Raw genomic sequence first — 23,966 nt, 5'->3', positions numbered from 1 at the left:
TTGCCCAGTATTGATAAGTGTCCGTTGCCAACAACCTTTTTTTTTCAAATTTACGTTCAACAGTTTTTTTTTAGTGAGCCTCTGTAGATCCGTGTTGACAAAATAACCATAATTATTTTTATAACAATCGTATTTCATGTAAAATCTTTCACAGACTATCGTTTTTGGATATCCTCGGACTGAATCATACGTAACCTTTCATATACATATTAATGTTGTGGGACAAGTGAGACAATAACAGTGGTTTCAAGTGTACCAAGAGAGTCATCACGAGACTCAGTGGATCTCTGAGTTTGTCGTCGAGAGGAATTGCTCAGTGAGTGTTGATTACCATGGTGGCCTCCCGTGGGATTTCCTTCATTCAGTGTTTAACTATTTGTTAATTGTTGGAATAACAGTTTTTTAAAAAAAACACGGACAGATCGTTTGTGTGTTGTTGAAGAAAGAACGCGTAACTTTCTCAAACCTGACGGGCAAGATTGTAATAAGTTCCGAGATATTTTTACCTGATCTTTATTATTTTCACAAAAGGTGGTGAGAGACGACGCCTGATCATGCCACTTTAACATATTGCATCTGTTGCATGATAGTTAAATCAATGAAGGTAATGATTAATAATTCTGAAAGAATAACCTCCTTCCGTTCTCGAAATACAAGCCTACAAACCAAACTTCATCACAGAGGAGGCTTAAAAAAAAAAAAACCAAAATAACAACAACAAAAACCCGCACAGCAGAACTGAACATGATACGTTTACGATAGCTTTCGTCAATCAGGCGAATCTATAGACATTTATGCCGTCACAGGCTTAGATACAAATGTATGTAAGCTAGCTTTTTTTTCCAAAACCTTTGGGAATCATTCGCTCAAATTTTGAGAAATATTATTCTGTACCTAGCCCAACCTGTTCATTTGAAAACATTACAAAGAACATAACGGAGAAAAGTGAAAGGCAGCATCTGTAATAGGGATGCAAGATTTTAATCAGCAGCTGCCGATTTTGATAAAGGTGTGTTGTAAGAGGAAGCGAGGACTTGCCTTCTGTCTTCACGAAGACCAGACACAGAGCCAGCAGCGTTATCAGAAACAGCTTCATCGTGGATCCTTGCAAACAGCGACCTCTCCAAGACTGCGAAAATAAATCACTAAATCGCTACAATTTTGTATTTCACTTGTACTTTCTTTCTTGAATGCGTGTGGATTTTATCAGAAATTTGACTTCCTCCATCTGCTACTTTCTTTGTTATGGGAAGGACATATAATTTTAGTGAAAAAGGCTTCTTAAGTTACTTTTTGCAGACACCACAAAGGATGGAATTCAGACCGCTTTGGCTAGACGACCTGACACAAGAGGAAAGCAAAAACAAAGCAAAAAGGTAGAAGGGAAAGGAAACAAAGCACTAGAAGATGATTTTTCATACTAGTTTCACATGCACACGCGCACTCACGCATGAGCAAAAGCTTTTTAAACAATAGGCATTTATATTCTTTCCGTTTCGAGACTGAACAAAGACGTTATACCAAGGATTACCTCTAAACACTTTTTACTATTACACTTGTGTATACATCTCCTCCCGGGTATGTATCTGCTTGTATGTGTGTGTGCGTGCTTGAGAGAGAGAGAGGATCGAGAGATAGAAACGATCTATATAGTGCTCTTTTAAAATTATTACTTAAAACTGTATCCGTTTACTTTGAGGCCTCAAATGATGAAGGTTATGTATTTTAATTTGTTTGAATTTTAAAATAGTCTAAAACAATGTTAATACTTGCGTGTGGTTGTCACCGTTCTGTCACAAGAAGCAAAACCTGGAACTCGCAACCGAAGTGTGAACTGTTGTTTGACGCAACGATCACATGCAGCCTCTTATTATATGCGAGTTGTCTGAATTGTACTTTCAGACCACGACGCGTGGCTACAATTCTGAGCACTGTTATTATCATGATTGCCGCAGAAAAACTGACGGTAATAACTACCAATTCTTTGTCTGGCATTTAGAAACACTTAACTAGCTGCCATGTGTTCTTTGTGAGGGTGTGTTAAATTATATTTTTTCTTTTTGTCTCACTGGCCGTCCTACCGGCCGCCTGTTCGTCGGTCGGTTGGTCAGTGGGTCTAGTTCACACAGTGCCATAGTTGTCCTTTCTAAAGTTCAGCATCGTTGTGTTCGTTATTAGCTGTAATGAGTGGCCTCCCGACAGTACTGGGCCATGATTTTGTCCTGAAACGACTGGTGGGTCATAACAAAGAGTCACAACATATGTGTAATATGTGGTTATAGTGAACTATACAAGGTTGGCTGCATGACCATGATGGATATTTGCTCGCTCGGCGTAAAACACTAATTCCCCTTCTCTTCATCCCTTCACTCACTCATACGTCGTGAACTTGAGACAAAATGGAGATTTCTGACAAAAACAACTGCAGATGAAATGTTGCAGCAGTCTGGTCGAGTGGGCCATTTAAATACATCAGCTTGATGAATCTTCTTCATAAAGTTCACCTTTCTCTCACTGTCATTAATCACAGTTACAACTTCACCAATATCTAAGAATTCAGGGGTCCTAAGAGTCTCTTTTTATTACGCCTTGAATTACACTGAACAGTGACAGGTCCTGAAGTGGATCAGTTCTGGAATCAGTTTCTCCTTAAAGAGACTTTCAATCTTCTCCCATTTTGCACATGTCCTGCAACAGCCACAAGAGCAATAAGAATGGTGTAGCTGCTAGTTTTGTCTCTAGGCAGTTCCTAAAATAATTTTCTGTTTTGCGTTCAATCACTGAAAATGAAACTGCAGGGAACTTTTTTCGTAAAACTTTTTCAATGACTCAAAAAAATAACAAAAACAAAAAATTTTGTAAGATATCTACCTTCGACTCAGCAATGCCAGTTTTAGTAGTAGACTGTAAGTGGTTGAGGTTGAAGTTCTAGTGGGCGCCCCTTTTCTTTTCTCAACAGATACTGTCTCATCCGGTTGTAATAATAATCACCTTTATCCATCATGAGAAAAAAAAACTAGTCATCTGTACGAAATCATAAACTCAAAATAAATATTAACAGGTTTATTTACCGTTGTCCTATAGATCACAAACCTCCAGCTGGAGGATTAAGTTTGCTGTGATACTAGGGTATCAGTTCAGATGCCAGCTCTCTAACCACTCGATTGGCTATCCGTTTCCCTCATATAATATATTTGGTCAGCTCCAACTTCAAACAACCGACTAGTGTACGTTTATCAATGAGCAATTCATTCTAAGATGACTTCTAATGCAAAGTCAAACCACAGACTAACGTATGATATATTAATTGTGGTTCACATTCATTTACTGTTTGTTCCATGTTCCTATTTGTGTTTCCTATATTTGTCTTCTATTATTTACCTACGCTATTGTTTCTCCTTCCGTCCTTTGTATGCTGTTCGTCATGTCTTTTTGTTTCAAGCGCCGAGCATGCTCCATCCTGAGCGTGATCACGCGCAATAAAAAAAATCACTCATTATTATTATTAATCACATCTCATTCAGAGTTCGAAAACTATTATACTCGATCCCCTGTAGATATCGTACCACTTTTTCAATTATAATGTAATCATTCAATTAAAGCTGGGCATTTGGTCATTATAAGCGCCATGCTTGACTGCTTAAGAATGTGCTCTTTGACCTGCTAACATTTCTTAATTGTAACGAGTAATTAGTATAAGCAAAGGCTTCCTCCTGAATGAACCGTGCTAACCAAACTGACATATTATAATTAAGAATTAGTGTTTGGCAAAATGATCTTGGATACAATTAAATTATATATCGGCTGTCGCTATTTATATGTATGTTTCCTTCTCTCTTTTTGAACTCGAGTCGTGATTTGTGACCCATCACAAGTGCATGGGGTAACTTTGTGAGAAATTTGTACTGCCACTAAGTGCTTGCTTGCTTGTTTGCTTGTTTGTTTGTTTGTTTGTTTGTTTGTTTGTTTGTTTGTTTGTTTGTTTGTTTGTAGGGCTATATATCACGGCGCCACTGTAAGTGCCACGAGAGGCGAGCTAGTAAAATATTGAATTTGGAGATATAACGAGTTGACTATATTTTACTTTCTGCTTCAAGCATGAGACGTTTCACTGAAGACAGATCACGGAGCCAACATGTACACTATTAATTATATATACATATATAAATCATAAATTAATGAAATACTAATTATACTCAATCTTTTTCAGAGGAAAATATATTTTTTCTTTCCCTAGCCAAGCGCATGCTGATCGAGTTGTTTGCTTTATTTAACTTGTACATATTTATATTTCCTCAATGTTTGAAGAGACATTAAATTGCAGACATATCCACTGTAATTAAAAAGTGTGAGGAGACTGTGGGATGCCATAAATAGATGATGGAGGAGGACGAGGACAAGGCTGACGAATGTTTATTTGTGGAACAAGTAGGTAGCGTCCCTTGACAACATGGCTTCTGTCGATATATGTCCTGGATTTAGAATACGATGACTCGGAAGAAATTAGAATGATGGCGTTTCTTCAGAAAATTGCTGCTAGTCTCAAACGTGGAAGAACAGCTGAGTTACCGCAAGGTAAGATACGGAAGACGAGTGTCGATGAAAAGCAACAGATTTCGTTGGGAGCCTGTAGAAAACCCCACCCGAGAGTTTTCGATGATTTGAAGGATGTTGTTAGTCTATTGCTAATGCGTTTATTGATTACCCTGATCCCAAAGTCGAATAGAATTTCACATAATGTAATCTGCAGTATCATTAAGCTGAATGAAGAAAGGGTATGTTGATAATAAGGCTATTTTATGTATTATTACTGGTTTTAAAATGAAACATAAAAACACTGTAGTTCTGGAGATCGATGTTATAATCATAGCTCAGAAAGAACATTTAGAATTAGAGATACTGTCAGATGCACCCTGCCTTTTATTTTTGTTTATTAAGTATCATGATAAGTGATTTATGAGGAGTGTTGTGTCGGTAAATGAAGCTTATTTTGAACTTTACCTGTAGAATGCTTGGAATCCCTCTTAGTGTTGCAGCTGGTTATGCTAGCCACATATTACATCCCTCACATTTTGCCTTCCACTCTTTCTGTTTCCACATGAGTATTCCTTTCCATTGTTTTCTTCCTGTAGGTATTACAACTTATTCATTCATTCACATTTTGCAGCTTTCTCTCAGTGACTTTTTTCTCGCTCTCTCAATCTATCACACACCTGCCCCGCCCAACTCTACATCACACACATGTGCATGCATGCACACCCTTATCCACATGCATACTGTCTCTTTTTTTCTTTCTCTCACTCACACACACACACCCAACCCTTCTGGAACAATCCGCACACAATACTTGAATAGTACCAAAATAAAACTAGAGGTTACCAAATTTTAGTTAGTAGTTGTTTTAACTAATTAATGTTTTTAATTAGAATGTTATTTCCTCTATGCTTGTTTTCCTGATACAGATGACAAGGAAGCCTTTTATATTTTGATGCCTATGGTGATCGCCAATCAACACAGGTGAATATTATTCTAAAGTTAATAAAGTTTAAATTTCTCATACATTTAACTTCACTGCATTCTTAGGATGATGATAAGCCACTTGTTTCTCTTTCTTATACAACTGTTAAGGATTGTGTAATCAGCAAGTCAATGAAGAAAACAGTATGTAATATTCTTGTTAATGCTTTATTTCATCATTTACTTTTTATTTTACAATACAACTTTATTTATCCTTATCCCCATGGGCAATTCAAGATAGTGCTCATACTAGCAAAAATATATAAATAGACATGATATAAAAAAAGATAATATAGATATACACACATTTTCTCTCCCACACAGACACACATTCCCAACAACAGGTACAGTTAAATTCCCTTAATTATTTCTTTAAGGATGAACACTTCTGCCCTTTTTTTCTTATAGTTTACTGTCAATATAAAGACCATAGTTTCAGACAATCTACCTGGTCCTGTGGATGGTATAAATAATTGTTTTATATTAATTGAAGATTCATTGTATACAATTTTATTTTTATGGAAATTTCTTTTGAATGCTGATTAGTTTATCACTGGATTGTGTTAATGGACATGTGGAGCAGTAGAGAATAATACCCGTCAGACTTTAATACATTATAATCTTTGATAATTTCATGAGCTTTACTATACCTGCTGCAAAATATAATGTTGCCTATTTGCATTTTCTTCATTTGTTTTTGCAACTAGTGAAGTTTTATAGCTAAATATTTGGATATTCATAGGTCAGTAGCAGATCTTTTGTCCAACTCCAAGTTTTGTGTATCATTCCAATGTGGACGCCCTCAAAGGAGTTTGCTTCATGTAGCAGCAAAGTAAGAGATGTGGATAATTTTTATATTTCTTTTGCAACCAAACTAATCCCATTAGGGAATCTTTGAATTTAAATTTTGGGGTTTGGGTGTCTTTCTGTATGTATGTGAGAGAGTGTGTTCTCATTATCATGATGCCCATTTAATGCACTCTAGTGCATATATCCATTTAAGTGAAATAAATGAAATCAATCACAATTTTCTTTCAGTTGTTAAAGTTTACTCTTCTGCTGAACTGTCATATAGTGTTAGTCACAAGGTGGAAATATTTTAGTTGTTGTGGAATGAGCATCTTCACTAAGTCAACACTTTCTTAGTTTTTCTGTCACTTGTATGTTTTTCACTGTCAGCTGTGGGGCATATGAGACATTATGTCTTCTTCTAAAGAAAAAAGCTGAAGTCAACTTGCAGGACAAGTCAGGATTTACACCGCTTCATCTGGCAGCTAAAAATGGGTATTTAATAACATTTCTTTCTGTAAAGGATAGTTGATCATGCACATGGCCTTTGGGACATAATGGGATTTACTTTTTTTTTTAAGATTTTCACTTATTTGGAAAGTTGTAATAGACTACTACATTAGTTTCATTGGCTTTCAGTGTGAAACATTGTTATCTCTGTTACAGCTAAATAATAAAATAAAAATAATTCAAAGTGAATGTCATTGATGTAGTTTTCTAAGATTATTTTCTGTACTATTAAAAAGTCCTTTGTCGAAGTCAAATCCTCTATCTTGCAAAAGTTTTTTTCTTTTGATCTCTGAGAGTAATCATTCCTTTCATTTAAATGGTTTTTCTTTCAGTCAGAGAAAATGTCTTAACAAGTTACTGGAGTATGAATGTGACATCAACATCCGAAACAATGAAGGACTTACAGCAGTAAGTGTTACATCCTTTGCTGACGGGAAAGCTTTGGATTTGAAGACAGCTACAATTTTCATTAAACATTTGACAACCTCATCCATTTAAAAAGACTACAAGCCCACAATGAACCTATAACAAGATGCTTTACAAAAAAAAGCTGTCATATAGAGACTAAACATGGATCTTTTAACGTATAAATCATGAATTTTGGAGTTTGTATGTTTGCAGAGACTGGTGTGTCTTATGTCTTTGTGTGTGCACACCCACATGGAATAGGGAGCATGAGTATCTTGAATCTTCAATCTGAGGCTGTCATTCTAGGTTCACTGGCTGGCTGTCAATGGCCGTACAGAGCTTCTGCAAGACATGCTTTCAAGGATCAAAGATGTAAACATTGAGGTTAGTATGTTAACTAGAACCTTTTCTAATTTCTGTTTATCTTTCTGTTGTGTTTTTATATATCAGACAGGAAAAAATATCCTTTGTAACTGATCCTTCTACAACTGTAATTTGTACACCCCTGAGAATAATTTTCTAATGGGCATTCATGGTTAGTTTAACAATATCTGTAACTTTTGCAAAGTGTTGAAGATTTGTAACTGCCTTATAAATGTCTTCACCTGTTTTATTTTCTCCATCTGTTTCATGCCTGTTAAATTTTCCTATGGCTTTCTATACATTTAAAAATGGTAGGTTAAGCCCTCTGTCTCTGTTAGTATAAACTCCTGGTCTTAGCATCTTAATAATGCCTCAGAAATATATTTTGACTTTTTTTCTGAAAATACATTTTGACCTTGACTTTGTAGTCATGTGTTACAGCTTTGCAGTTTTAAAAAAATCGTTTTGGTTTTAGGATGCTCAAGGCCAAACACCACTCCATGTTGCTTGCCAAAATGGCCATTTAAATGTGAGTCAAAGACAATATGTTTTTTATTCTTGTGATAGGAGGAGTATACAAGACAAAACAAGTGATCATTTTGTTAGGAAAATTCGCTCATTTGAACAGTATTCTTTTTTAAAAACTTATGACATTCCCGCAAATTTTACTTCATGTTTTCCTTCATTCTTTTTTTTCTCAAGAGAGGTATTGGTAATCTGTGTGTGCATGCATGCATGTGCGCACAATCACATGCACACATATATGGATGCATATGGGAACATGCAGCTTTTATACTGATACTGATCATCTGGTTGGTAACTTTAGAATAATAATTTGTGACTGTTGTGTTTATAATGAAAACATTTTAGGATGTGTTTGTTTCTGTCTTTATGATTTACAGACACTGCGATGCCTTCTTGACAATGGTGCTAATGTCAACAAACCCAATAACAATGGTTGGACACCTTTACACTTTGCTTGCAAGTCAGTTTCCTACACTTCTTTTGCAGCAAACATAAATATAACAACATAAAAATTAGTCTCATAAAATTCTTTTTATCTGTCATAGGACAGTTTTTACCAGCCACAGACATGAAGACTATTTAAGAGAGAGAGAGTGTGCGTCTGTGTGTACATGCATGTCTATGTCTGTATTATTATGTATCATCCAAAAGCATGTTTGAACAAGTGTGAATCTGTTTACGCAAAAACTTGGTAACTTTTCAGGCAGAATCCATTTATGAGCATCCATTCATTAGAGTATAATCAAAGACACTTTGCTTATAATAATAATTAGCACATTTATATGGCATTCTTTCTCCAGCATCAGCCAGACTCAAAGTGCTTTACATAAAGGCTTTTTAGGGTTGCATCTTCATAAATACACAAACATGCAAGCACAGTGCAGAGCAGAACAGAAATAAAGTTGATGGAGAGAGCGCTTTACCCACCATTGAAGGTAGGCTCAAAACCCCCCAAAAACCAACAAAAAAACAACAACTTTATATTATATTTTGACAAACAAAAGATTTAGCTCTATGATTTCCACCCCTCTTTTCAAGACATGGGCAGCATGAAGCTGTGGATGCATTACTGAAAAGAGGTGCAGAGCTACGGCCTGAGGACGGTGGCAAGACACCTTTAGCTATATGTCTGGAGGTACGGAATTGTGGATTGTTGGTGTGTTGGTACTTTGTAGTTACTGCATCATGTCATTAGCTTTAATTCGTATCTTTCTCTGTCTCTGGCACCAGTCTTTCATTTACTTTTTTGTGGTGTGTTTGATGCATACGTTAACAAGAATGTAATGGAGATCACTTTGTTTTTGAATATATGCATGGAATTGTTTCTGTTGAATATGTGTCTTTGATGGAAATTATTTGTAGTCTTTGTTACTTTTCTCTTTAGCTGCATTGTTAAACTTTTGTTATGATTTTTTTTACTGTTTTTATCCAGTCGTAAGTGATTATAAAATAAATTTATTATTGTTATCACCATCCTGGGTTTGCTTGACCTAATTCCTCATACCTCAAGACCTCATCCACCCAGAAACAAACTGCAACTAGGCAAAGGCTATAGACAGATCGCTTGCAACTACTGCATGTTTTCACACAGTCTGAATCACTGGAGGATACACTGGGATCTGAGAGGCTTGGTTTTAAAAACTGATGCATATTTCTACAAGAGGAAATAAGTTTTTCTGCTAGCTTATGATTGCATCCATCATTGCCAAGAAAATTATCTGCTTTCTTTTACATCTGACTTAGCAACAAATTATGCCGTTGCAACATTACTTTGTAATGTTTTTGGGATACTGTGCTTGCCGTGATATAACTTAGTTGCTGGCATGGCATAAAACACAACCAGCCAACCTTGGGATATTGCAAAATTCTACATTTGTTTAAGCAAATCACTTTCATGATATTTATCAAAAATACAGCTAGGGGTGGATTTTTCAGTAACATGATAGATCTCAGTCCATGCTTATTTTGCAGGAAGGCTATGGTGAAACCTGTGAAGTGCTGCTTCGCCAATGGCCAAGGCTTTTTGATTCTATGCTACAAACAGCTTGTAATGTCACAATCTCAGAAGATAATGTGAGTAAAGTCATATAAAAAATATATATAATATGGAAATGTTTAATTCCAGGAAGACCTTTCCAGATTTTATGATGGCACTTGTTCTTACTTTCTTAATATTCTTCAAAAGTACCAGTTTTTATTTTTAAATAGTAGCTTGCATATAAATAAATTTTTATGTTATTTCTGCTCAGTGTTGGGCTGTAAATTATCCTAGGTGCCATCTAGGCATGGTTCAGAGGAGCATATACCATGCAGGGATGGTGCTTATCGGTTAGCAAAAATAACTTCCCCATTTTGTATAAACAGTAGAAATTTAAAGTAGATGTATGTTAGTCATTGGTTTATGAGTAGAATCTGAAAGTAAACAAGGGAAATGCATTATGTAATTGTATAGGCATTGTAAATATATAAACAATGAGTTGGAAAATAATAAAGACAAATAAATTTGCAGATGGAAACAAAATAAAGTACAAATATGTAAGCAAACTTCCTGTTTCAGGTATTGAAAGTCCTAACCTACCTGTGTGGGCGTGAAAGAGGGATGAAGGAGAGGGTAGTTGAAGGCTTATCTGAGAGACTGTCCATTACTGGACACCACCTACTCAGGTCAGACACAATGGACTCAGGTGACATTTTTTTCGTGAATTAGTATTGCACATGCATGGCACACTAAAGCATATTTTATTGTGCTTGTCAAATCTGTACAGAGCCTCAGTTAAATTTGCCTGTGAATGTAATGTTCATATTTTTTTTTTCATATACATGCCATTGTGATATCAATGAGAATGTCTTCTGATGCACAGTAACATGAGCCAAGAGGAGGGAAACACAGATAGTCTTATAAGAGTTGTCCGAATACTGTTACGAGCTGAGAAGATACAGCCGACATCCCCTAAACCTGATGTACACGACCTGCTTGAAAGCCACAAAGAAAATACACATACACAGCCACTCAGTGACAGACTGGTTAGTATGAAATTATGATTTTGCTAGCTACACTAGCTACATCCATATTGAATGATTTACCAATAACAGGCATTCTTTTTTTAAATCCTATTTTGTAGTTAGGTGTGTTTGTAGATTTCACATGATTCAGCCATTTTGTCTTTTTCTTCATATCTTAAGTTGCAAGGTGCATTCTTATTATAATTTTGAGAAATGCGATTGACCTGTGACTTTGTTCAGGATTTGGTATGGTATAAGGAAGAAAATGCCTACTGACTTTCTTGCCATGCATGTCTTAAAAAAAGTTGAAAATCTTATTTAAAAGTTAAAATTGTCTTTGCATACTCAATTTATGCTGATAATTTTTAAGTTATTTTTCCATGTAATTGTCAATATTCTTATTGTCGTGTAAACGTATATGCCTGTTACTTTGTGCTATGTTGCAGTGTTTGCAAATGCTGTGGCAGCAGTTAGAGGACATACTGACGCTCATGGATTCAGAACTCCTGCATGAGGACACCACATCAGACCAGCCAGTCAAAGTGTGTAGCCAGAATGGCATGCTGTCTCCCAGTGACCACGAATTATATGTCCTTGCGCTGCAGATGTGGATAGGAATGGCGAAAATTCAGTGTCAGAGAAGCTGCTAGCGGAAAAACTATGTGAAGTCTTTTCTGGGGATGCTAGTCTGCTGGCTTGCTCTGTTTCATCATCCACGCCCACGCCAAAAATAGAAGAAAAAGACAAAAGCGGCAGCTTCTCACCTGCTGTGCCTCGTGTGTGTGCCTTGATTCGGGCTTTTTACATGTGTTCACAAAGCAACAAAAACAGGTTTGCCAAGTTTAAAAAGTTCCTTTTGAAGAAGCCAATGATTAGATTGACTTGGACTTGTAGAAGTTTTGTTACTCTAACATTCAAATCGCTTATTGAAATTTTTTGTTTAGCTAGTGAGGTGTGGATTTATCTTTTAACTCTTTAACAGAATTTCTTGCTCACTTGCTGTATATTTGACCAAACTGTAGTTACACCATCTACATAATTGTATCTTTAGTGTTTTCAAAAACAGGATTTGAAATCTCTTCACTTTAATAATAGTAACCAGGAGTGCCATGCCCTAGTCAAAACCATGCTCCCCTCTCCTCACTTTACAAAGAAATTTTAAAATGTGCAAAACGTAACGAAAAAATCCAGTGCTGACACATATGGATATACATACATAGGTTGATCACTTCCATACACTCTCACTCACTTGCGCACATACAGCACACGCAAGTATGAGTGTATTCAATTGAAACACCACCAGTAAAGCTCTAGCACAGCAAGTAAGAAACTGAATTCTTAAAAGAGGGAAATTATTTCTTGAATCTGCTACTTATTCACTACATTTGGGGGAAATTTCTAGTGAAATTAATGTGATAGAGGTTATTTGAAAGGGATTTCCATAGTTTCTGGGCATTTAGTACTTACCAAATATTTAGTATTTGCAAGATTCTTATAATGCAGTGATCAAAGGAAAGGCAAAGTTTTAAGGAGTGTATATCTTGTCAGAATATCAGAGATAATTTTTTCATTTCTGCATCATAAAGGAATTTGTTTCCTGTTCCAACATCATATTCTGTACATCTCTGAAAGAAACCTTAAGCTGAATGATGATCAGACTTAATATTTTTCATTGCTAAACCCCATGTTAATTTAATGAAACAAGATGCACTGCGCTAGCTACAAGTTATTAAAGCTTATTGTGGTTTTGAATCTGTCATTTGTTCTTCAGTTCAGATCTCTCTCTCTCTCTCAGATATGTAGTATTGTAGCAGACAGTCATAGCACTGTTGCCTATTTATCTTTTGATAGTACCTGTTCATAGAACAGGGTGTGTAATCTTTGTTCTCATGTTTTTTTTTCATGGAATAGGATGTGTAATGTGTGTTATCATGTCTTTTGAGTACATGTATACGTTTTCATAGAGCAGGATGTGTAATCTTTGTTCTTATGTCTCAATTATGTTTTCTTGCAGTTCTGAAAAATCATCCCAGTTCTTCGCCTTTTTTCAAAGACATATCAAGACTTTGAAACTCTTTGTGGAAAGGTGAGACATAAGTTTCCTCTTTGTAATTATTTCTGGAGTCAAGTGGTTTCACAGAAACATGACAGTATGTAGACCTGTTTACCCTGACTGGTTAGCCATTATCATTTTGGAAATTTTTTTAATGTTGTGGGAATAATAGCTAATGCTAAAAAATTATGGGAGGTTTTTTTTGGTTCATCTTCGATTTTGGGGGGTTTCTTTTTTCATAACTTCTTGGGATCTTTTATTCGTTTTTTGCTTTGGATAGCTTTCAAATCAACTAACTGATGTCCACTTGCTAGCTCTGAAATACTAGCAGTAATTTGGTGGAGCACTTGCACTTGCACTAGCACTAGCACTAGCACTAGCACTAGCACTAGGATTTCTTTTAAAAAAGGAAAGGGAGAAGGGAAGCAAGGTTCATAAATATTTTGAAATTCAACTGACTGGTCAGGAAAGTTCATTCTTTTGTCTCCTACTCACTGAAGGAGAAAACAACAAGTGTAAGAAGTGTTTGTTTTCCAACTATACTGAAAAAGTATGCACATGGTAGACTATGGTTTGATGTCGGTTGTTGATAAGCATATTGTTCTTCATTAAATAAATAAAAAATGATTGTCAATATTGCTGTGAGCCATTCAGGCCTTCATGTCCTATCATTTTTTCATTGATTTCAAAGGATGAGCATATGTAAAGTTATGACTGGTAAACTTTCGTTTGGATTTATGAATTTATTTGTGCATGTGCAAGTGCAAGCATGTCTGTGTGTGTGAACTGTAAATGTACCTTGTATTTAAAAAAAGCAGATTGTGGTAACTGAGAGAACAGCAATGGAGAGGAAGGCTGGGATTGTACATGTTGCAAAAGTATTCACACTCTGTGGAAAAACTACAGCTTGACCAATGAGATCAAATAGAATAAGCTAATTTTTAAATAGATAATTTTGTGTGGCCCGTAAATGATGTTATACATATTAAAATGGCCCTTTGAGGAAAAAAGGTTCCCCACCCCTGCTTTACCTGAATCTGCATGATCTTTCCTCCTGTTTCCAGAGATCCCCAGCTGATTTTCAATCACTTTCATTTCCTTCTGTCCTGTCCTGAGCTCATGTCCAATTTTCTCACAATCGTCCATCGTCAGGTAAGTTCTTACTCTTTACCTTATGCACTAATAAAAATAATTCTAATAATAAAAGTACCAATAAACCACAACAGGGTTGCCAGCTGCTTCTTTTTAGAGAGATAGATTTTAAGTTGTGTGTTGCTTAATAACAATTACATATACTGAGTAACATTGTGTTAAGCTTCTTGTTGATAAGCCCAAGTGCAAAACTGTAAAAGCAATTAATGAACTGATGTAGGACATCGGTCTCATTTAGTCTGAAACATTGTTGATTAACAGTGCACTTTCTCTGCCGCAGTCTACAGTCACGAATTTTGCCCATCCTTCCATTCCTTCATGTACTGCATATTTCTTTTTTTTGTCTCAATCACAGAGCACATGCTGTGTAATTTTGCTCTATATATATATATTGCATTTTTATTGTTTTAAAAAATATTTAAAATATCATTATAACCATCAACCTCTAACAGTCTGTTGGAAAAGAGATAGAAGAGGGGTATGGAGAAAGGAAGTGGGGTTGGTGAATGAGAGAGAGATTGTGCATGCTTAGGCATAGATCTAGGTGTGTAAATCAATGGAAATAGCCTTTAATTTTGGTAACATGCTGTTTGATTTACTTTTGCTTTGAAAACATCTTTTCAGTTCACTTTTTATTTCTCTCATGGTGATGTCTTTTGGTAGCCATTTGAAAGCCGAAGGCAGTGGTTTTACGAAAACCTCCCAACACCAGACATGTTGTCATTCGCATCCAACGAAGAGAACCATGGACTTGTCAGAGTTAACAGAGGTAAATGTTTTCCAGTATCACTTTTTACAATTCAGTTACATTTTGATATATTTTTCATATACACACATATCGTTAATTAGTGTGTGTATATATATATATGACATATATGACTAATTGCACATAGGAAATCATTGTATTAAGCGCTTATTTTTTTTTTTATGCATGATATTATTACAGAGCAGGTGTTCAGCACAAGTTGTGAAGAAGTTCTGCACCAGTCTCCAGACAAACTGAAGTCAACTCTCACTGTGCAGTTCAATGGAGAAGAGGGCATGGTAAGTAATCAGAGTGCTGTGGCCATTAGGTAGGAGTACATGGTGATCAGAAAGTGCTCTCTTCGTGTGGCAGAGGAGCGTGTAATAATTATTACCATTTACACCTTTTCTAGCTCAAAATTAGAAAACAAGTATAGTTTCATGGATGTATAGTTTGGGAGGGAGACTGATGATTAGAGGCAACTGTATGGGTTAATGCTTTGTGTAATGTAACTACTCTGCTTAAAGAATCACACTTGATGTTGATTTTCAGGGTCAGGGTCTGGTGCGAGAATGGTTTGATTTGCTGTCAAGAGAGCTCCTGAACCCTGACTATGCTCTCTTTACCATGTCTGCAGATGGTGAGTAAATAAATAGCTTAGACCAAGCAATTACCTTCCTCTTTATTTAAAAAAAAATTGTACAGTGCCTTTTTTTATAAGTTCATTTATGAGCATGCAAAGAATCCAATCCCATTTCAGTTCCGTTTGACCATATTTACCTTTAAATAAAAGCATACTATGTTAAATAAAAGCATGTTGAATTTTAGCCCAGAGGGTGTGCTCTTGAGCAAAGCACATTATGAGTTTTGCTCATTCTTCAATCCTGTTAATTTTACAGTAAATTTTGCTTATTGTTGTTTTGAACAGGTTGTACATTCCAGCCCAACAGTAACTCTTCCATCAATCCAGATCATTTGAACTACTTCCGTTTCACTGGACGTCTCTTGGGATTAGCCTTATTTCATCGTCAGTTATTAGCTACTTACTTCACTCGCTCCTTTTACAAGCATATTCTGGGTAAACAGCAATAAAATTTCTCCTAAAATTCTAAGAAGATTTTTCTTATTTCTCCATTTTTTTTCATTCTGGAATGTAATCCACGCCATAGTTACTGTGAGATGGAGCACTACCATGCTGTGGGTTTTCCATCCTGTAAGTAGATTAAGTCTACAACAATGCTGTTATGGACTACACAATAATATAACCCTATCATTTGATCAGTGCTGGCTGTTTTTGTTTCAGGTATTCCTGTAAACTATCAGGATGTTGCTTCAATAGATCCAGAATATGCAAAAAACCTTCAGGTATTTATACAATAAAGACAGCATATAAGCTGAAAATTTTGCATGTTCATGCATGCATGCATGTGTAGGTAAGGATGAAATGGGTTCAAGAAGGATCTGCAAAAATCACCAAACTGAAGACCAGTCTCACAGTTCAATTCCCTTGTTTGATGCAGTGGCTCCTGGACAATGACATCAGCAACCTTGGCCTTGACCTGACTTTCAGTGTGGAGACTGATGTCTTTGGCATTATGCAAGAGGTAGAACTCATTCCAGGAGGATCGAAGGTGGCTGTAAATGAAGTAAACAAGGTACAAATTTCATTTTCACCCTTTAATTTGTTTTTCATTGTATTTATTTCATTGGAACTTTGCTATCTCAGCATCCCATTTGCCTGATCTTACTTGTCTTCAGAATTCCTTATCAGTAGCTTTCCAACTCAAAATGCCAGTTTTCAGTAGCATATGGTCCTTTGTTTAGAGCAACATGAATTGCGAAATTTATATTGATTACTGTCACTATTGATGCTTTGTTGAAAACAAAATTGACTGTTATGTGTACTCTCTACGTGGCCCTATTCTCCTCAAGGAGTAACAAGGAATAAACTAAAACTGCGTGTACTCTGTGGTCTTATGTCTCAGTCACCTGATGGACCATATGTTACCACTTGGAGACATGCATGTTGCATTTACCACTTTGCAGTAGTCAGGCACAATACTCTGTCTTATGTCACCCAGCAAGTGTGTGAATTGTTCAAAAGTAAGGAAGATTAATATAAGTGGAAAAGAAAATTTTTAATCTGTTGGTAAATGTACTAGAGTATCTGTAATATAAAAATTTTCTTCTTGCACTTTTCATGAGATGAGCAGGTGAGAAGTTTTAACATCTGCTGTTGCTAAATCTGTCATGACAACTGGCAATGAAAGCTAACATTCCTTTATCTCTGATTTTCTATTTTCAGAAAGAATATGTGCAGTTTGTAACAGAACTAAGAATGACACGTGCCATAAAGCCCCAGATAGACAGTTTCTTGTCTGGTTTCCATGACTACATTCCTCATACGCTTGTACAACTTTTCAATGAGTATGAATTGGTCAGTTCAGTTTTGAATTCCAATATATTGCAAGTTAAATAACTTGGTTTTGTTGTAGAAATGGATACTGTGCTTTTGGTGAGCAAGAGACAGAGATGCAAAGAAAAGGAAAATGGTGAGAGATGGGTGGTAGGGAAAAAGTATTTGAACACTTATTTCCGTGTTTGATGTGTTGTCTAAACATAAGTGTGTTTGCACTCTTGGATAACCTTCTACATAAATATTCTTTAGTTTATCTGTGTGTGTGCAGGAGCTACTTCTCTCTGGGATGCCAGAAATAGACCTGGCTGACTGGAAGACAAATACCACCTACTCTGGCTACACGCATGACTCAGAAATTATTCATGTTTGTGGCTTTTGCTCTTTGACCTATTATTTCTGATCTCTTTTATGCACTACTCTGGGTTTCAGTTCCCAAAAATATAAGAGTGCTCTGTTACTATATCTTGGTTTAAAATTTTTTTTGATTGTTATTTTTAGTTGTAAGTGCTGGGTAATTTTAGGAGAGACACTTATTAAAAGTGTCAATGTGGGATACATATAGCTGTGTGGTTAGAGCATACGATTTAGGAGCAAAATGATCGCACAGGCCAGCTACTATGCATTCATCAGTTCATGCACACCCGATTTGAGGATAAAAGGTGGCAGAGGGAAAAGTTTCACCCTACTCATCATGTTCAATGTTCTAGATATGATAAACCACTAACAGTTACAGTTCATTGTTTCTAAGATTGCTGTACTATAATACCAATACCTGTGTAGGAATCCATGATTGAGTGTTTTTAGCTCTTTGTGAACTGCTAATGTTAACAGTGGTTCTGGGATATTGTGGACCATATGAAAGAGCAACAAAGGGTACAGCTACTTCAGTTTGTCACAGGAAGGTGAGTATTCTAAAGGGTTATTCTCATGTTACAAAGTTTTCAAGGTTTACACATGCAATATTTCACTTGCAATGTAGCTTTGCAGCACCATTCTAGTCACACGTAGCAAGGCCACTCTCTAATGTCTTGCAAGGTGATGTCATCCATAGAGGATTATGGGTAATAAGCAAATATGGCAGATAACATTAACGAAAAGATACTTTCGGTAATCATTGTCAGTCTTAGTCATATTACACGAAGAAGCAGAGAGATAGAAGAAGAAACAGATGTGGGTGAGGGAGTGAGGGCTTGGTTAAATATACATGGGTATATTATTATCCCACAGTGATTTAACACTAAGCATTATTCCTTAGACCTTGTCATTTTCACATTATAATTTGGAGGTAAAAGGGAGCCTACTGTGTTCAAGCATTTCAATTGGCTACAGCCATGCAATGTAGGTCATACCTTGCAAAAAATAGAATCATGTCCTATCCATGCAAACCTCACAATGTGAGAATAGCCCTTAATACAGCTTCTCATAAGCTGCTAATAGTGAATTTAAGGACTAGTGAAAATACAATGTTAAAAAAAAGCCCATGGACTTCGGTATAGGTGTTTCAGTTAGTTCTAGGCAATAAGACTGTTCTTGAGTTGTGCATTCACATGTCATGTTCAGAATTTGCCTCTTATTGTACAAGTCTGTACAGGGCTACATTCTGATTTATGTTGTCTTTTTATGCTTGTAAGTCTTAACTCATTGTTTACACAAATGTGGTCAGTTGAGGACTAAACTAATTTTTCTAAATATCATCCTTGTTCTAACACAATATCACATCATGCAAAGAAAACATGCTTCTTTACATAGTTCACGAGTACCATATGGAGGCTTTAGCCAGTTACCCAGCGGGGGATCAATCCAGCTGTTTACCATTAGTCGTCAACCTTGTGCAGCAACTGTCCCATACCCTCTACCCACCACTAGTACCTGGTATGTATTTTTTTGACTCTGTGCTCTCACTTAAAAGGTAATCAGATTAATTGCAGGTTTTTAATCTTGTTTGTCATAAGAAAACCCAGTCTGTCACAACATATTGCTGCATGACCTCATACACTGTTCTGTAACCTAGCTATAGACAGCAAAAAAGTGATGGGTTCTGAAAACAGCTTGATTTCTTCGCCTCGTACCCCTTCTATTGACATTAAAAGTTTTCTGTCGAAATCACACTGTTATTATTATTTGCTATTTGTCCATTTTTTTGGTATCTTTTGTTGCTTTAACACTGAATAAACCTGCGTTTCCCTTCTCATAGAAATGTACCTAAATCACAAAATAGAGATCCAAATCATCTCAACAAATTTTGTCTAGCGGAGGCTGAAAATGTGGGGTCTGAAAACATGAGGTCTCATTGCATAAGAACTTTAATAAACTAATGATGGAAAGTGAAAAAAGATGCATCATAGTTGCTTCTTGTCAAATTTGAATAATGTATTTTTATGTATAAAGACATAGCATCAAAGATAAAGATCATGATAAATTTGCAAATGTCCACTCTTTGCTACTGGTGGAAAAGACATTGTGTCGTTTTTCACCTGGGCTAAGGTGTGGGAAGGGATGGCAAAACTATAGACACCAACTGAGCATCTAAAAATTCCTTGCATGTTATAGATGGGGAAACCCTGCAATAAGCAGAGAAGAGAAGAAAAATTGCAACATTCAATAAAACAAATACGTCACTAAATATGGTTATAATTGTGCATATATGCTATTATTTAAGCTATGTAACAAGTTTGGTAGCAGTCTTTTTTAAAAATCAAATGCATGTGATGGAACTTCTGTTCAGAATCTAAGCCCTATTATCTTTTTGTCATTTAGTTATGCAAGGTTGATTCTACACCAGACTGTAATAGGCAAAGGGGTAAACATTTGTTTCAGCATCAACCTACTGAGACTTCCAGAATATCCTACTCTTGCAGACCTAGAAGACCGCTTGTTGACAGCGCTAAGATGTGGAGGACAGGGATATGGGCTTGTCTGATCCAGAGGACCAGCTAGCAAAATAAAGATCTCAATTAACGAATTTTTGTAGGGAACTGCTCGTGTTGAAAAATATGAAGTTGAATAAATGTAGTTTGGTATTATATAAGAATTTTGATGACAGGTCTGCTACCTATCTGTACAGAAATGTAAGAATGTTAATTGTCACAAAGCATATCATATTTCAAAAACTTCAAATTCTATATTATTTTAATGACCTTGAAAAGATTTATAAAAGAGCTATTTTAATTTGAAAAACATGGCTAAGGATTCCATCAAAAAAAATATTTGAAGGGTTATTACAAACATGAAAAAACAGCACAAAAGAAAAGAATGGAATAGGTGAAGCAAGTTCACAATGATGTTTGGAAGAGAAAGAATGTTTCTGAAAAGCATTCTCAGGAAAGAAACATTATATTGTGCCAAACTTTGTGCTTTTCTTTTTCCCTCATTAGTGGCTTCATTTGAAGCATGAAATCCAATACTGATCATGTCAATTGAGTACTTCAGTTGAGACATTAAATCCAGTACTCATCTCGTCAGCTGGGTACATTTAGCTTGACTGACTACTCATTATGATTTTTCAGTGTGATATGTGATACAACAAATATTCAAATTGCAAAGTAATGATGATGCCTTTACAGGGCAGCACCTATATTGTTAAGGTTTTAAAAAAAGCAGAAACCTTTTAAAGTAATTTGCTTTTTTCCAAGGCTGTGGTTGGCTAGATAGTGGCAATTGTTAAGTGTTGTTTATTATAGTGGTGATATACAGGCTTCATTGATGTTACAGATTATCTACATGTTACTGTAATTGGGAAAGGGTCCACAACAATGGCTAGAGTGCATGAATGTCACACAAAAATGTTCTGCCTTTCACCCTCTGGTCAATAAAACATTTAATAAATATGAGGACCAAGGCACAAAATCTTCATTATTTTAAACCACTATTGTCACGCTCCTGTTGTTTAATGATTTTCATGATTGCCAGATAAAAATGCAGTTCATCTGCTTGAAGAATACATCATTTAAAAGAGATTTTTCATATTTTCACACAGCTTAGTATATATCAGTGTTTTCCAGATGGATAGTTATTATTGCTATATGACCTTCATGTGCCACATATTTTATATGTTGGTCAAGGTTGTAAAGCCACCTTTCTGCCATTTTAACAGTGAAGAAGTCTAATGGCTTAGGCTGAGAGATGGCTTGTGATTGCTCCCGTCTCATAAGAAGTTCTTGCTGCTTGTGTTAAAAAAATTGTCAGTTTATTTGTAAAATTTGGGAGAGGATATCTGACTGCATCTTTTTTATTAATGCTAAGCCAGTTTTAGACTTGGCCTTGTAAGTTCTTGGGCATAATAAATTCTCCAGGAAAATCAGCAGTTCTCATTTAAAATCCAAACCAGAAAGGAACAAAACGATATATCCTTACAAACATTTTGAAGAAGAATTGCAAAAATATTATCTTCCCCAATATTGTGCTCAGCACAGATTGAGATTGGAAAATGCAATATTTCTCATGTTGTTAACGTTGCAACGCCATGTAGTGAGAGTACACTTCAATTTGTTTGTGTGCATGAATAGAATGTAAGCAGACTTCTTTGCTCCGTTATGTCTCTTGTGCGCCCAATCACGTTTACTGCAATAAGTGGAATTTTTTCAAACTTGTAAGTCTAGATGAATTGTACATAACATAGCATCAACCTATGAGAATTAGCGTTTTGGCTGTATGTAACGAAATTTTGCCAGATATATTCAAAGTTTTGCAACCACGCTTCACATAAGCGTTGGAAATGACTGTTATCATCACAGTTTATGTAATCTGATTTTCTTCGCAACCAGGTTACTGACGTTTGTCTGATAATCTATGGCATGTCGTGTATAGATAGGTGCATAAAGCATTACTGTATACTTTGTTCTGCATGTGTCTCTATTTTTTAAGATTCTCTCAAGTCACCAACTTTCAGTAACGTCATGGATAATTTGTACCTGATTGTTATTTAAAACAACATTTTTGACCAGCTTGGATTTAATCAAATTGTTGTAAATATTTTAAACTAGTAAAAAATAGAGATTATCTGAGGGTTTGGCATCTGGCCCTTCTGACAGATGTCCTTTCCAGTGAACCCAGACACGCAATATCGTTGCTAATTTTCCTAAGAAAGACAATAAAGTGATTTAGACAAACAAGAAATCAAAATCTTTGGGGGGGGGAAGGTCACACATGGTAGACTGGGCTATTTCCTATCATGAACATCCTAATTCGGAAGTAATTCATAGAACATTCTTTATATAAATTCCAGGGAATTTCTTTCCTAAGTATTTTATGTTTATTTTTGAAGCAATGCTGTGTGTGAATCTGTTTTACTTTAGATATGTTATCCAATTTAATATTGTTTATCTCCAACAGTGTTTAAAATCATAATACAGCTTTACACATGTAGTCCCAAATCTGGTACCCCCACTCCTCGTGTTTTCCTGCAGCAAAAGCATAGTGTACATCACTCGCACATCTAAATTTATGGTCACTTCATCCTTTACATACTCAATTTTCCTGTTGGGTTCATTCATTCCACAACCACATTTCCTTTGAACTATTACAGCACAGCTTCAATATGAACGTTCGATGAGCGCTTTTAGGTTGAACATTGCAAAATGTTGCACTGCTGAAAAATTGTTGATTTGTCCATTTTGAACTTATCAGGGTTAAATATTGCAAGCCTCTATGGTTGTTGCACTAGACATTAATCCTCCTTTCCACTACCGCAAAGACTCCTTGGTGAAGTTTTGACAAAACAAAGTAGAGAATCCACCTACATATAACCTCCATGTGCTTTGAACATTATAACTAAAACTTGTTACAATTTGACCAAATGCGTCTGGAGAAGAAGACCTAAATATTTTAAACAAGAATCACATTAATCCTAATGAAATCTCCAGCTTTTTGCAAGCTAGATCTATTAAAAATGTTTGAGTATGAATGAGTCTTAGCCAACAGGGAATGCAGCAGTCTTCCTCATTGCCATTCAAGGTCCAACATAACTCGTATCCTATAAGTGATACAGTCCACCTGAATCACCACAAACATATACATAAAATAATGTTCTACTTAACGAGATGCTATGTCTTGCCATGTGCATAGAAAGGACCAAAATATTTTCTTAAAGCCTGATTACTCCTATTAACCTTTATTTCAACTACAGCTAATATGTTACTTCTTCAAGTCACATATATGAGCTTATGTGTAAAAAAAACACTTTGTCAATAAAGAAATGATTAAAAAGAATTACATTCTGTGGTACAGTGGGGGCAAAAGAAAAGAATATTGTAAAGGGTGAGAAGAAGTGCCCTTTTCAACATATGAATCAGATGTGGATAATAGATAGTTGCAAACAATGTAGTGTTACTTATGAAAGATTATTCTTTTTTTATTAATTAATATCTTTTCTTTTTTGTAATCAATTTGAGCCGCCTTTGGGTGGGTAAATGCTCATAGTCACTCAAACTTATTCATGGTCTTATGTTATAACAATGTTGCACTAGTATAGGTTCCTACAATTG

General features: G+C 35.8%; 1 protein-coding gene across 1 annotated transcript; it reads left to right on the top strand.

Moving 5' to 3' along the window:
• The first annotated feature begins 4,418 nt into the window (after positions 1-4,418).
• LOC112566803 (E3 ubiquitin-protein ligase HACE1-like) lies at positions 4,419-21,735 on the top strand. The gene is given in 27 exon segments (XM_025243167.1): positions 4,419-4,575; positions 5,463-5,517; positions 6,260-6,349; positions 6,697-6,801; positions 7,149-7,224; positions 7,531-7,608; positions 8,063-8,116; positions 8,490-8,572; positions 9,151-9,247; positions 10,084-10,185; positions 10,670-10,776; positions 10,974-11,136; positions 11,562-11,766; positions 11,769-11,946; positions 13,130-13,201; positions 14,233-14,320; positions 14,984-15,089; positions 15,267-15,364; positions 15,618-15,705; positions 15,994-16,143; positions 16,369-16,430; positions 16,586-16,720; positions 17,371-17,502; positions 17,753-17,848; positions 18,316-18,386; positions 19,234-19,356; positions 20,302-21,735. Coding segments are annotated over 27 exon segments (2,781 nt in total). The 5' UTR covers positions 4,419-4,511; the 3' UTR covers positions 20,405-21,735.
• The last annotated feature ends 2,231 nt before the right edge of the window (positions 21,736-23,966 follow it).

Source organism: Pomacea canaliculata, linkage group LG6, assembly GCF_003073045.1.
Source record: "Pomacea canaliculata isolate SZHN2017 linkage group LG6, ASM307304v1, whole genome shotgun sequence".
NCBI classification, from domain to species: Eukaryota; Metazoa; Mollusca; class Gastropoda; order Architaenioglossa; family Ampullariidae; genus Pomacea; species Pomacea canaliculata.
This window is presented reverse-complemented; position numbering and strand designations above follow the sequence as displayed.